Here is an 11,708-nt window from a genome sequence, read left to right as displayed (position 1 = left end):
TTTGGAATGAATTGAAGAAGAGGAGAGTTGAAAATAAGTGAGTAAAAAGGGAGTCAAAGATAAAGTAGGTAAATAATGGGGGAAAGGGAAGGGTAATTTGGGAAGATGAAAATAGCATGCGTGGTATTGGAAAACACGCACCTATGACACCATCATTTTCTGCTTTTCTTTATATATTTTTTTATCAGCCGTTTTTTGTTTTTCTCATGTAAAGGGACCACCTCTTCTTAATTAAGGTTTTCTAATTGAGTATTGTTATAGCTATCAATTTCTTTTTTTTATATATTTATACTCCCTTATAAAACAAACTAGCTTTAAGTCTTTAAAAATCTGATAAGTCTAAAATGCCCCTCACCTTAATACATCTTTCTATACCCACCTCTACAGTTGGACTAAACTACCCTCGAATCTACCTTATTCTTAAAACAAAATTCCGCCGCAACGCGCGGGTATTATGCTCGTATTTAAAAAAACTGACATATTTATCATCTTTTAAGTCAAATGCTTTAATAAGTTTTTGTCAGCTTATTAATTTCTTTATAATCTGTTTATTTAAATAAAAGAATAATTTTGAAAAAATAAAAATACAGTTGGAGAGATACAGTGTAACTTCAAAACTAGTCAAAATTTTGAAAACATAATTTGTTTAAAAAGAGAGTTAATTTATTGTAATTTTGAAACAATTAAATTACAGTTAGCAAATAAAAATTAAGTAAATGAATCAACTAACAAATATAATACAATATAAATAGTGAATTAAAACCATCATAATGAAATTAAAACTATCATAATGAGATTTACAACAAATTAGCAGTAAGAAGGTTAATTTCTTTCTAGATTTACTTTGTACACATTAGATTATGTACATACACTTACACAACAACACATATACAAACATAAATCTTTCCGGCGAAAATTCCGGCAAGCACCCATGTGACCACCTCCGGCCACCCCATGTGACAACCTTCAGCCGCCAGCACTTTCACCCAACTCAAGCCACAACCACCCAACTCCGCCCACGACCACCCAACACCCTTTAAGAAAAACATTTTCAGATCTATAAAAAAGCAAAAAACCGCCGCCTTTCAGCCACTTCCGGCCACGACCACCACCAACCACCACCATTTAAACGAAGAAATCAACAGCCGCCATATCCAACCACGAACCCCGACCACGAACCCAGCCAACCCTGCCATAACCTCCACTTCCGGCCACCATTTTCAGATCTAAAAAAACAATACATCAATCGCCGGCATATCCAACCATGAACCCGACCACGAACCCAGACAACCCTGCCATAACCGCCACTTCCGGCCACCATTTTAGGATCTAAAAAAAGAATCTAAACAAAAACCATCATAAACCGCCGAATCTGAGAAGGGAAAGAAGAGGGGCGGCGGCGATTGGAGGAGGGAAAGAGATTTTTCTGTTGGGGAGAGAGAGGGTGGCGGCGGATAAAGGAGATAAAGTGGCCGGAGGTTTTTTGGGGGGAGAGAGGGGGAGAGAAAAGAGCGGAGGATTTTTGGGGGGGAGAAAGGAAGAGAGGGGGGGAGAAAGGGGAGGCCGTGACTTTTTTTTGGGAATGAGTGTGTTTTCTTTTTTTTTTAAGGGATATAGGTCTTATATATGTAAAAGGTTTTGATAGTATTTGAACTTTTGAAGAGTTATAAAACATAAATATCTTTATAAAACTGATTATTAGTATTTAAAAGTTTTTAAATTGATTTAAAATAATAATATTAATTTTATATTAATTTTTTTTAATCAATCAACATTTTTTGTTATTTTTATAAATAAAATAGTTACAACAGGATATGTTTTTGAAATTTTTTTAACTTGTCTTTATTAACAACATATTTTAAAGTTTTGATATGAGTTTTATGTCAGAATTCTCGGAAAATCATCCAATGGAAGACAATAAATTTTTTATGACTACACCAGAATTTTTCACCAACGAGGTATATACATAATTATTGAGTATTTTTTATTAAATTTATTTATTATCTTTATATTTATATTTTGTTATGATTATTAAGTAAACTTGTAATACTTATATGTCTTAAATTCATAATTTTTTCGATAAAAACTAACACGATATAATTTATTTTAGGTGTTTAGCTCCCAGGAAGAATTGATGAATTGGGTAAAGGACGTGGCATACTCTGTTGGTGTTGTCATTGTCACCAAAAGATCGAACAGTTATCTTAGTGGTTTCGTGTATAAAGTTGTACTGATGTGTGATCATGGCGGCAAATATAAACAGAAGGGTTCAATTAGAGCTCCCCGTACAAGAAAAACTGACTGTCCATTCGAATTAGAAGCGAAATATTCAGATGAATATAATTATTGGACGTTAGCAGTCATATATGATGAACATAATCATTGCCCTTTACAAAGTATGGAGGGTCATCAATATGCACAGCGGTTAACTCAAGATGAGTTTAGTTTGGTTGAAGAATTGACAGCGATGAATATGCCCCCACGTGAAATTTTATCAATCGTTAGGGAGAGGACTCTAAGTAATGTGTCTACAATTAGTACGATCTACAACGCACGCACTAAACTTTGCATGGCCGAGTAAGTAGGCAATTCTCCAATGCAGGTTCTCATGGCTATTTTTTTTTATTTTTTTTTAGAAATCTTGTCATTTTATTATAAACATTCAAACGTACAATGCAGGTTCTCATGGCTCTTTTGCATTCTAATAATTATGTTTACGAATTTTCTACAACTGCTTCGAACGAGCTAGAAAATCTATTCTTTGTGCATCAAACATCATTCAGTATTTGGCGTGCATTTCCACATGTGTTGATTATCGATGCCACGTACAGGACCAACTATTACAATTTGCCTTTTGTGGAGATTGTTGGTGTAATGTCGACCAACAAGACCTTTTCGATAGATTATGCATTTATACAAAATGAAAGGACAGCTAACTATACATGGGTCTTAAATTGTCTTAAGTTGACTTTAGACTGTTGCATGCACCCACGTGTTATAGTTACTGACAGAGAGTTGGCTCTAGTAAATGCATTCATAGAGATTTTCCCAGATGTAACTCAATTACTTTGTAGAATTCACATCAGTCGGAATATTTTCGACCACTGTAGGCAAACTATCAAGTCAACACGTGATTGGAGCAACTTTAATGAATTATGGAGTAAACTAGAGAAGTCTACAACCATGGATTCTTTCACGGAAAATTACAATCAACTTCAGTCATTTTTGACAAAATATCCACGTATGTTTTCTATATTCGCCTTTAACATTTTTTTTTAATCTCCCAACGTATACTTTTTTTTCTTTTTATATTTCTCATACAACTTTATGTTACCATTTAGGTGTTCTTAAGTATTTGAATGAAACTTGGTTGGAAAAATACAAAGAAATGTTTGTGTCTGTGTGGATTGATCAACATCTCAATTTTGGAAACAACAACACCAATAGAGTAGAAAGTCAATATGCGGTCCTAAAGAAATATTTGAAATCTAAAAGATGCACTTTACATGAACTTGTGGGCTGTATTAATCGTCTGGTTCAGTCTCAACATACGGCGATCAAAGCAAGCTTCGAAAAAAGCAGAATTATCCGTTATCAGAAGCACAATCTACGATGTTTCAAAATGTTACATGGTTTTGTTTCCAATGAAGCTCTCAATATAATTCTTACGAATTATCATCAAGTAGACCCTTCAGATTGTGATTGCCGACTTCGCAACAGTTGTGGGTTACCATGTTCTTGTGAACTTTCGAAGTATATAAATTCAGGTAAGTATAATACGATAGATTTATTTTTATAACATTTCTTTAAAAGTTGTATATACAATACTTACTTATTTTTTAATGTAGGTCAATGTATTTCATTGGATTCGATTGACATCTTTTGGAGAAAGTTAGATTTTTCACCGGCAACATCTGTGGAAGATGATGATGTTAGTTGTGGGAGTGTACTGGAATATTTTAAAGAAAACTACAACAAGCAGTCCAAAGATGGAAGAAAGAGCTGGTTAAGAAAGTTGAAGAATATATTCAGTCCAAGTACAACCGACATTCGGGAACCGCGAGTTCAAAAAAATACCCGTGGATGACCAAAGAAATCGCAACAAAAAAAACGTGTCGAGTTTTCCTCAACAAGATATAGTTGTTCAACCATTCCCGATTATGTCAATTTGTGTAATGAGCCGGCCAGACATAGCTGTTTCGAATTTGACCTAAATGAGGTCCCAATTGATAGATGTTTCGAATTTGACCTAAATGAGGTCCCGGCTGACAGCTGTTTTGAATTTGACGAAGGCCCACCCATGAGTGGTTCAAATTTAATGTATGATATTCCGGAAGTCTTTCATTCAAGCCAACCATTCTTTCAAGATCCTTTTATGAGCCAAAGTTAACACCAGAATGCATACTATCCAGATCCATATGTGTATACAACCGAAACCCACAATCCAAATCCATATATGTATACACCCGAAACCCAAAATCCAGATCCAAGTATGAACGATAAAGATTATTTAATTGATCAAGGATTCGAAGATTTTCTTCCGTATATCACACAGGTTCAGAATGTACTAGGAGATGGAAACTGTGGATTTAGAGCGACGGCTGTTTGCATTGGTCGTCATCAAGATGATTGGCGTCAAATTCGTATGGATTTATTGGATGAGTTATTTGTGCATAATGCAAGATACACTGCAATTTTTAACAAAGAAGGCGTACAATCACTTCAGTACATGCTGAATCACTTTAAAGAAGGATTTGCAGATCCACCATATTGGATGACTATGCCAGAGACTGGGTTACTCATTGCTTCAAGGTATAATGTGGTGGTTGTTTTTTTGAGCAAAGATGGGGAGACAACGTGCTTTCCGCTTTTTACTAGCCCACCAAGTTCACAACCACATGATATTTGTGTAATTGGACGAGTCAATCGTATTCATTTCGTGAGACTGGTGTTACAAGAAGATTTTCCGGTACCTCCTACGCATCCACAATGGTCTAGTCACGCATTTGATCGGGCATGGGAAAATCCTTTTTTGGATAGACAAAATATGTACAACCAGATTAAATTCTCTAGACGTAATTCAGTAGGTATGAGAACTTGTATTAATATTGATTAAGAAAATTATTAAAATATTTTATTATCTATGAGTATTATTTATATCTTCTAATATTATGTATCTTCTACTATTATGTATAATTATATAAGGTGCATGTTAATGATTTATTATATTTTTAGTCTTTCAATTGCAATAAAAAGTAAAATGTATGATATTATAAATAAAAATAATGAAATAGAATAAATACATACATACATATATATATATATATAAAGAAAAAAGTAATAAGACAACATGATTATTATATCAAAAATCAAATGAAAAAAGTAAACTAAAAATAAAAAAGCAACAAGACATCATGATTAGTATATCATGATTATTACAATTTTTTATAGCAAAAGTAAAAAGGAAAATACAATAAAAAAAAAAAAGAAAAACATCATGATTACCTAATTATTAAGATTTTTATTAAAATAATGGTATCTATATTGAAAAATATTGGTGTGGATATATAATTATAGAGAAATGATAAATACTCTTAAAACAATAGTCTAATAATCTTCCTAACTATTTGATTAAGACATATGACAAAATTAAGGGGTGAGATTAAGAAAGAAAATTAGTGGATAACACTTGTCATGTTTAGAAGCTTTTATAAAAAATTTTAGGCTAACTTTTAGAATGATTAATCATTTTCCTTAACTATAAAAAAGTTTAACAATATCACATTTTATTTTTGAAAAGTAACTATCATTAACGTATCGCTAACTCACCCAAATAAGGGAGTTCCCAATAAAACAGTATTTACATCAATTTACAAACATTGAAGGAGCTCCAATTTTCCCATGTAAGGGAGCCATTCCTAGTTCTATTTTTGTACCAAAGAAAAATAAAAGCTTTAATGTCATGAAACACTTTTTCGGCTCCAACGGTCTCTCCTTCAAATTTCTTCCCATTCCTTACCTTCCAAATACACCAACAAGCCACGAACACAATTCCTTTAAAGATCTTTCTGCTTCTCTTGTCCATGCCCGCATGCTTATCAATTTCGAAAATGTCTTTAACCGAAAAAAATAGATACAGCTAACTTTGCACCAAATGTCAATTCTATACCAGATTGAGACCGCCAAATTGCAACAGCACAACACACGTTCTATAGTTTCATCAGCTTCACCACAAAGATCACAAATGGTACTCTCGAATGTGCACTTCCTAGCCTTAAGTGCGACCATAGTAGGGAGCCGATCCAGAGAAACTCTCCACATAAAAACGTTACACTTCTTCGTTACCCATTTTGACCAATTGAACACGAACCTTTCGCTATAATCAACCCCACTTCGCAAGAAAACTTTGGCACTTTTAACCGAGAACCTACCATCAGAACTCCCGATCCACTTCCATTTATTGCGATTATAAGTCAAAACCACAGGTGACAGAAGATGGAACAGATTATTCCACTCGTCAATTTCATCGACCGAAAGAGACTTTCTGGTCCAGTTGCATGCATTTCCAAGCTTTCTATTATCAGCTTCGAACCTTTCTTTCACCACACATTTTTTTTCTCTTTCCAGCTTGAATAATCGAGGGTAGCGATCCTTGAGTGGTTCTTCACAGGCCCATGAGTCAAGCCAAAATTTGATAGTACTTCCATCCCCGACCTCTCCTTTGAACAACCTGTTCAACTTGACCCCAGCAACTGAAATTTTACAAACACTTCCAACCAAGGTCTTCCAAATTCCAGTCAGAGAGCGATTACAAGGCAAAGATTCGCAACATCTTTTGGTATTGTGCAGTGCGTTGATCACAGCCCTCCATAACGCTGAGTGTTCACATCTGAATCTCCAAACCCATTTACTAAAGAGAGAATGGTTACAAGTTCTCAGCTCACTCAGCCCAAGAAATCCTGATGTACAAAATCAAGCTTTAAATTTATAAAACTAGAACTACCTAAAAACTCAGTACTATGCACTCACGGGCAGTGGACCCGATCAATTGTAATATAGTTAAGAGATAAGTCCGAGTTCGTTCTCAGGGATTGGAAATGACTAGTTGCTTTATGAAATGGTTTGGAAAATGGGTGTTGCTTTGAAAATCCTCTTGACAATTAAAGTAAAATTGGTTTGCAAAATAATTGCATAAATTTGAAAAGAACTTCAGACAATATAATTAAAAGTCATCCACCTTGACTTCACTCGACTTCAAATGTGATTGCATTTGATTAAGTCCAAATTCTTTAGAATTTAAAGATCACCTTGACTAGATTAAGATGCTCACGTGGTACCACCAACCGTGAACAAATTACCGAATCACCTAATTGCCAGTTGAATTACCCAAGCCGGTACCACCAAAGCAAAGACAACTTTTTCTAACAACTAGTTTGTTTGACTATCTAATTATCAATTGAACCTATGTGACAACACCGTGGTACCACCAACCGCTATGAATCACGTTGATAAAATTAATCTTTTCTTAAAATGACATTCACTATCATACCATGAACTAGTGATAATTACTCATAGACAAGTAACCGTTTTAAAATCACATATACATTCAACCGGTACCACCAAAAAAGAAATATATGCAACCAATATCAAATTTAATTAATAAAAAGAATTAAAATCATCAAGATCACAGAACAATGATAATTGAATAAACCCTTTTGAATTAAAAATATTGCAATCACATTATTCGTCTCATTATATCAAGGTGGATGATTAGACGTTTAGCCACTAATGATCAATCCACAATAATAATTAAAATAGAAGAGAAACATGATGTACCAATCGTTTGATGAAAAATAAATTGCAAGACAGTAAGTAGATACGATCTAGATGGGTGCTCGTGAATCTTCAACGAATCCGCCTAATAAATTGTCTTGATTGGAGATTGAAGAACCCTTATAGAACAGCTCCTAAAAAGATTTTTGATAACCTTTTTTTCGACCTAGGCTTTTGTATTTATATCCTCCAAAAATCTGATGCAAAATCGTCCAATTCCCTTCAACTCCCGTGCATTCACTGCGGCCCAGTGAGTCTGGTTTGACTTTGACTTCAAGGTGACTGCGGCGCAGTGGGCTTACGAACCCTCCACTGCTGTGCAGTCTGATTACACGTCCTATATTTCTCCTCCAATGACTGCGGTGCAGTCATTCACATGCAACCCCCACTGCGGCGCAGTGAAGCAATCTTCAATTGTTTCCGTGGATTTGGGCTGCAGTGTAGTGGACTAAGTACATCCCCACTGCGGTGCAGTCCCATAATTGTATGGAAGTTCTTCTTTCGATCTTGAACTTGCTTAACTAGCCATCTCTTCCACTTAAATCAATTCTCGACAATTCAACTCAACTTCTAGGCCAATAAATCTTCTAAAAATGCACCAAATAAACGCGTTACCTGTTTAGAGCCTGTAAACACTAACAAACACCATAAACGCGCCAAATGCATACGAAAACGACTTAAAACACATAAGAAATAGGCCAATAAGGATGTGGGTAATGGGTATAAATTAGTCACATCACCTCCCACAGCCACCGGGGAACCCACTCGATCCCAAGCAACCCAATGAATTTTCTGATTATCCGTAGAACCACCCCAAAGAAACCTTCTGATCAAACCCTCGAGGTGGTTCAAAATCTTATCGGGAACCTTTAAAATGAAGAAATAATAAGTTGGAATACTCTCCATTACCGATTTGATGAGTGTAATTCTCCCCGCCATAGAGACAGCCTTCGACTTCCAAAGAGAAAGTCGGGACTCGAAAATATTGACCAAGAAATCCCAATTTACCACCCGGTTCATATTGCCCCCGATTCTAATTCCCAAGTGATCAAAAGGTAAGACACCATCTTTACATTTTAAAACAACAACCATTCTTTTAACTTCCGCTTCACTTAAACCAATTCCAAAAAGATTGGATTTGTTTAAATTTATTTTGAGGCCAAAAACAATATAAAAAACCCGAAGGATTCTGGTGATCTTCCTCAAGTTCTCATCCGACCATTCCCCCATAAAGGTACAATCATCTGCATATAAAAGATGAGAAATAAATGAACCATTATTTGGGAGTTGGATACCTGTAATGACCCATTGTCTTGTGCTCTACGCATCAGACTAGTCAGACCTTCCATAACTATCAAGAAAAGAAAAGGAGAGATCGGATCTCCTTGCCGCACTCCTTTGAAACACTGAAACTCAAAGATGGGGGAACCATTAACATGTACAGCTCCTCTTGCTAGAAGAAAGAGTCCCAAGAATCCATTTACACCATCGGGCCAGGAAGCTCATTTGTTCCATCACCGATAAGAGGAAAGACCAATTAACAATATTGTATGCTTTATTGGAGTCCACTTTAAGATAGAAAATCTTCTTCTTTTCTTTTTTCACCCACGAGACAATCTCATTAAGAATAAGCGGCCCATACAATATCAATCTGTCTTTAAAGAAGGCATATTGCGAGACCGAGATAAGATGATTCAAAACCTTCTTTAAACAGTTCGCCAGAACCTTGGATAGAGCTTTATTGATAATTCCGACCAAAGTAATAGGTCTGTAGTCGTTTAAGCTTCCAAGGTCTTTCACTTTGTGGATGAGGGTAATGAAGAAGGAAGGACACCCTTTCCTGATCTCTCCCGTCTCATAAAACTGGTTAAACAACCTAAAAAAATCACCTTCCAGGCGGTCCCAAAAATTCTTTACAAATCTAAAATTAAAACCATCGGGCCCAGGAGCCCGATCACCCCCATAGTTAAAAACCGCAGCTTTGATCTTATGGGTCAAGAACCTTTCTACCAGGCCCAACGCGTATGCATCAGAAAGAACAGAAGGCGACAAGCAGTCGAATTTGGGTCTGACTTTCCAATCTTCTTTAAACTTCTCTTTAAAGAACTTGTAAACCTTGTTCTTGACTAACGAGGGCTTAGAGACCCATTCCCCGTCTTCCGTTAAACCGAGTATTCCATTACTTACCCTTCTATTGTTGATAAGACGATGAAGGAACCTGGAGTTTTCGTCCCCGTCTACCTCCCATCTACATCTGGAGCGCGGTTTTAAATCAGCCGCCTTATTTTGCTCATATTCCATGATTATTCTTTTACACTCCATTCTAGTCCATTGATCTTCTTATGGTTAATGTATATTTAATTTTATTCACGTTATGATCAGCAAAACCCTTTTAATTATGCCAAAAGACTACCCCGTAAGTAACGTTATAGTGACGGTGGTATGATGAAGGCAAATACTGATGTTACCGGGGGCGACTCGAGGTGATATGAATATTTTAGTTGATAATATATAAATATACAAGAGGACAATATATATCCTAGTTGTTTAACTTTTTGTATAGAAATTTGGTTTAAAAATTATCACCTAAGTTTTTACAATTTACATTTTAAAAAATCTATAATATAACTAAAAGAGGGGTTGAGGGTACACTTGGCACCCCTAATCCTCCTCCTAGAGCCTAATATTCCCTCCTTATTAATTCTCTAATTTTATAATATTAATCTAAATTAATTTACACTTTTTGGTTTTCCATCACCAATTTACACTATAACCCATTTAAAATAACTAACTTACACTTTTTGATTTCTCATCACAAATTTACACTTTAACTCAATTTAAAAATAATTAATTATACTTTTTGTTTTTCATCACCAATTTACATTTATAAAGAATTAATTTACACTTTTTTGTTCCACATCACCAATTTACAATTTCGCCCAATTTTAAAATAATTAATTTACACTTTTTGGTTTTATTGGTAATCTATAATATAACTCACGTACGACAAAAAAAAGCTACGATTAACTACAAAAGGGTTTTCTTTTTATATATTTTGCACGTAATTAATCATTATTATTATTTTTTAACATTGAATTCTTATGTTATTGTTATTATTATTTTTTTAAATTTAGTTTGTTATCCATTATAGGTTCGTTATAGTTTCTTCTTCAACAGCAAAAAATATAACCACATTAGTTCATCTAGAAGATTTTAAGCCAACACATGTTAGCCATCATTTACGACTCCGTGTTGTGCATGTATGGATTGTTTCGGAGTGAAACAACCCGAAGAAAATCAAACCGTTTGAGATGGTATTTGTTGATCAATTGATATGTATTTTTCAAATTATGTAGTTTACACTTTTAGAATATAAGAAACTGTAAGTTTTTTATTTAACTAAAGTTGGAAAAAAAGGGGTAAACTGGAATCAATATTTATATGGAATTAATTTTCATATGTTTCCTTTTTAGCTTTCGTATTGATTAAGTTGTGATATATGGCTTAACAAATCTAAATATTATATATTAAATTTTGTATTTGTAGCCTATATCAACTCTTAGGATTTACGATTATATCTTTCTATAACCTTTTAGATATAAAGTTTAACTTTAATATGAGTAGGTTTCTGATTACTTTAATATATTGACTTTAATTATTTTGATTCTGTTTTGAAAGTAGCTCATTAATGGTGTATACTTAAGATTTACGATTATATCTTCCTATAAGCTTTTAGATAAAAAGTCGAAATTTGCTATGAGTAAGATTCTGATTATTTTAATATATCGACTATGATTATTTTTGAATCTGTTTTGAAACTAGCTCATTAATGGTGTAATTTTATAGTCGTTGTTATTCTATCAGGGGAAAATGTC

General features: G+C 34.4%; 2 protein-coding genes across 2 annotated transcripts; one reads left to right on the top strand and one right to left on the bottom strand.

Moving 5' to 3' along the window:
• The first annotated feature begins 4,456 nt into the window (after window positions 1-4,456).
• LOC122590252 lies at window positions 4,457-5,116 on the top strand. The gene has a single exon (XM_043762613.1). It carries the CDS (start codon window positions 4,457-4,459, stop codon window positions 5,114-5,116), a length of 660 nt encoding a protein of 219 aa, XP_043618548.1.
• Window positions 5,117-6,015: 899 nt separating this feature from the next.
• Window positions 6,016-10,134, bottom strand: LOC122590149. Its single transcript, XM_043762518.1, has 3 exons — window positions 9,276-10,134; window positions 8,574-9,077; window positions 6,016-6,959 (listed from the first exon to the last, which is right to left on the bottom strand). Exons 1-3 carry the CDS (start codon window positions 10,132-10,134, stop codon window positions 6,016-6,018), a joined length of 2,307 nt encoding a protein of 768 aa, XP_043618453.1.
• Between the last annotated feature and the right edge of the window lie 1,574 nt (window positions 10,135-11,708).

The sequence above is a fragment of the Erigeron canadensis genome, chromosome 1 (genome assembly GCF_010389155.1).
Source record: "Erigeron canadensis isolate Cc75 chromosome 1, C_canadensis_v1, whole genome shotgun sequence".
NCBI lineage: Eukaryota > Viridiplantae > Streptophyta > Magnoliopsida > Asterales > Asteraceae > Erigeron > Erigeron canadensis.
The sequence above is the reverse complement of the archived record's forward strand: the minus strand, read 5'-3'. Positions and strand labels throughout refer to the sequence as shown.

What these genes read in the sequence shown, in the direction of transcription:
- LOC122590149 (XM_043762518.1), bottom strand. Translation starts at nt 10,134, where the DNA reads ATGGAATATGAGCAAAATAAGGCGGCTGATTTAAAACCGCGCTCCAGA. An exon ending in TTCTTCTAGCAAGAGGAGCT is followed by an intron (nt 9,078 to 9,275) that starts GTACATGTTAAT and finishes TTTTATATGCAG; the next exon opens with ATGATTGTACCTTTATGGGG. An exon ending in TTCCCCGGTGGCTGTGGGAG is followed by an intron (nt 6,960 to 8,573) that starts GTGATGTGACTA and finishes TTTGTACATCAG; the next exon opens with GATTTCTTGGGCTGAGTGAG.
- LOC122590252 (XM_043762613.1), top strand. Translation starts at nt 4,457, where the DNA reads ATGTATACACCCGAAACCCAAAATCCAGATCCAAGTATGAACGATAAA.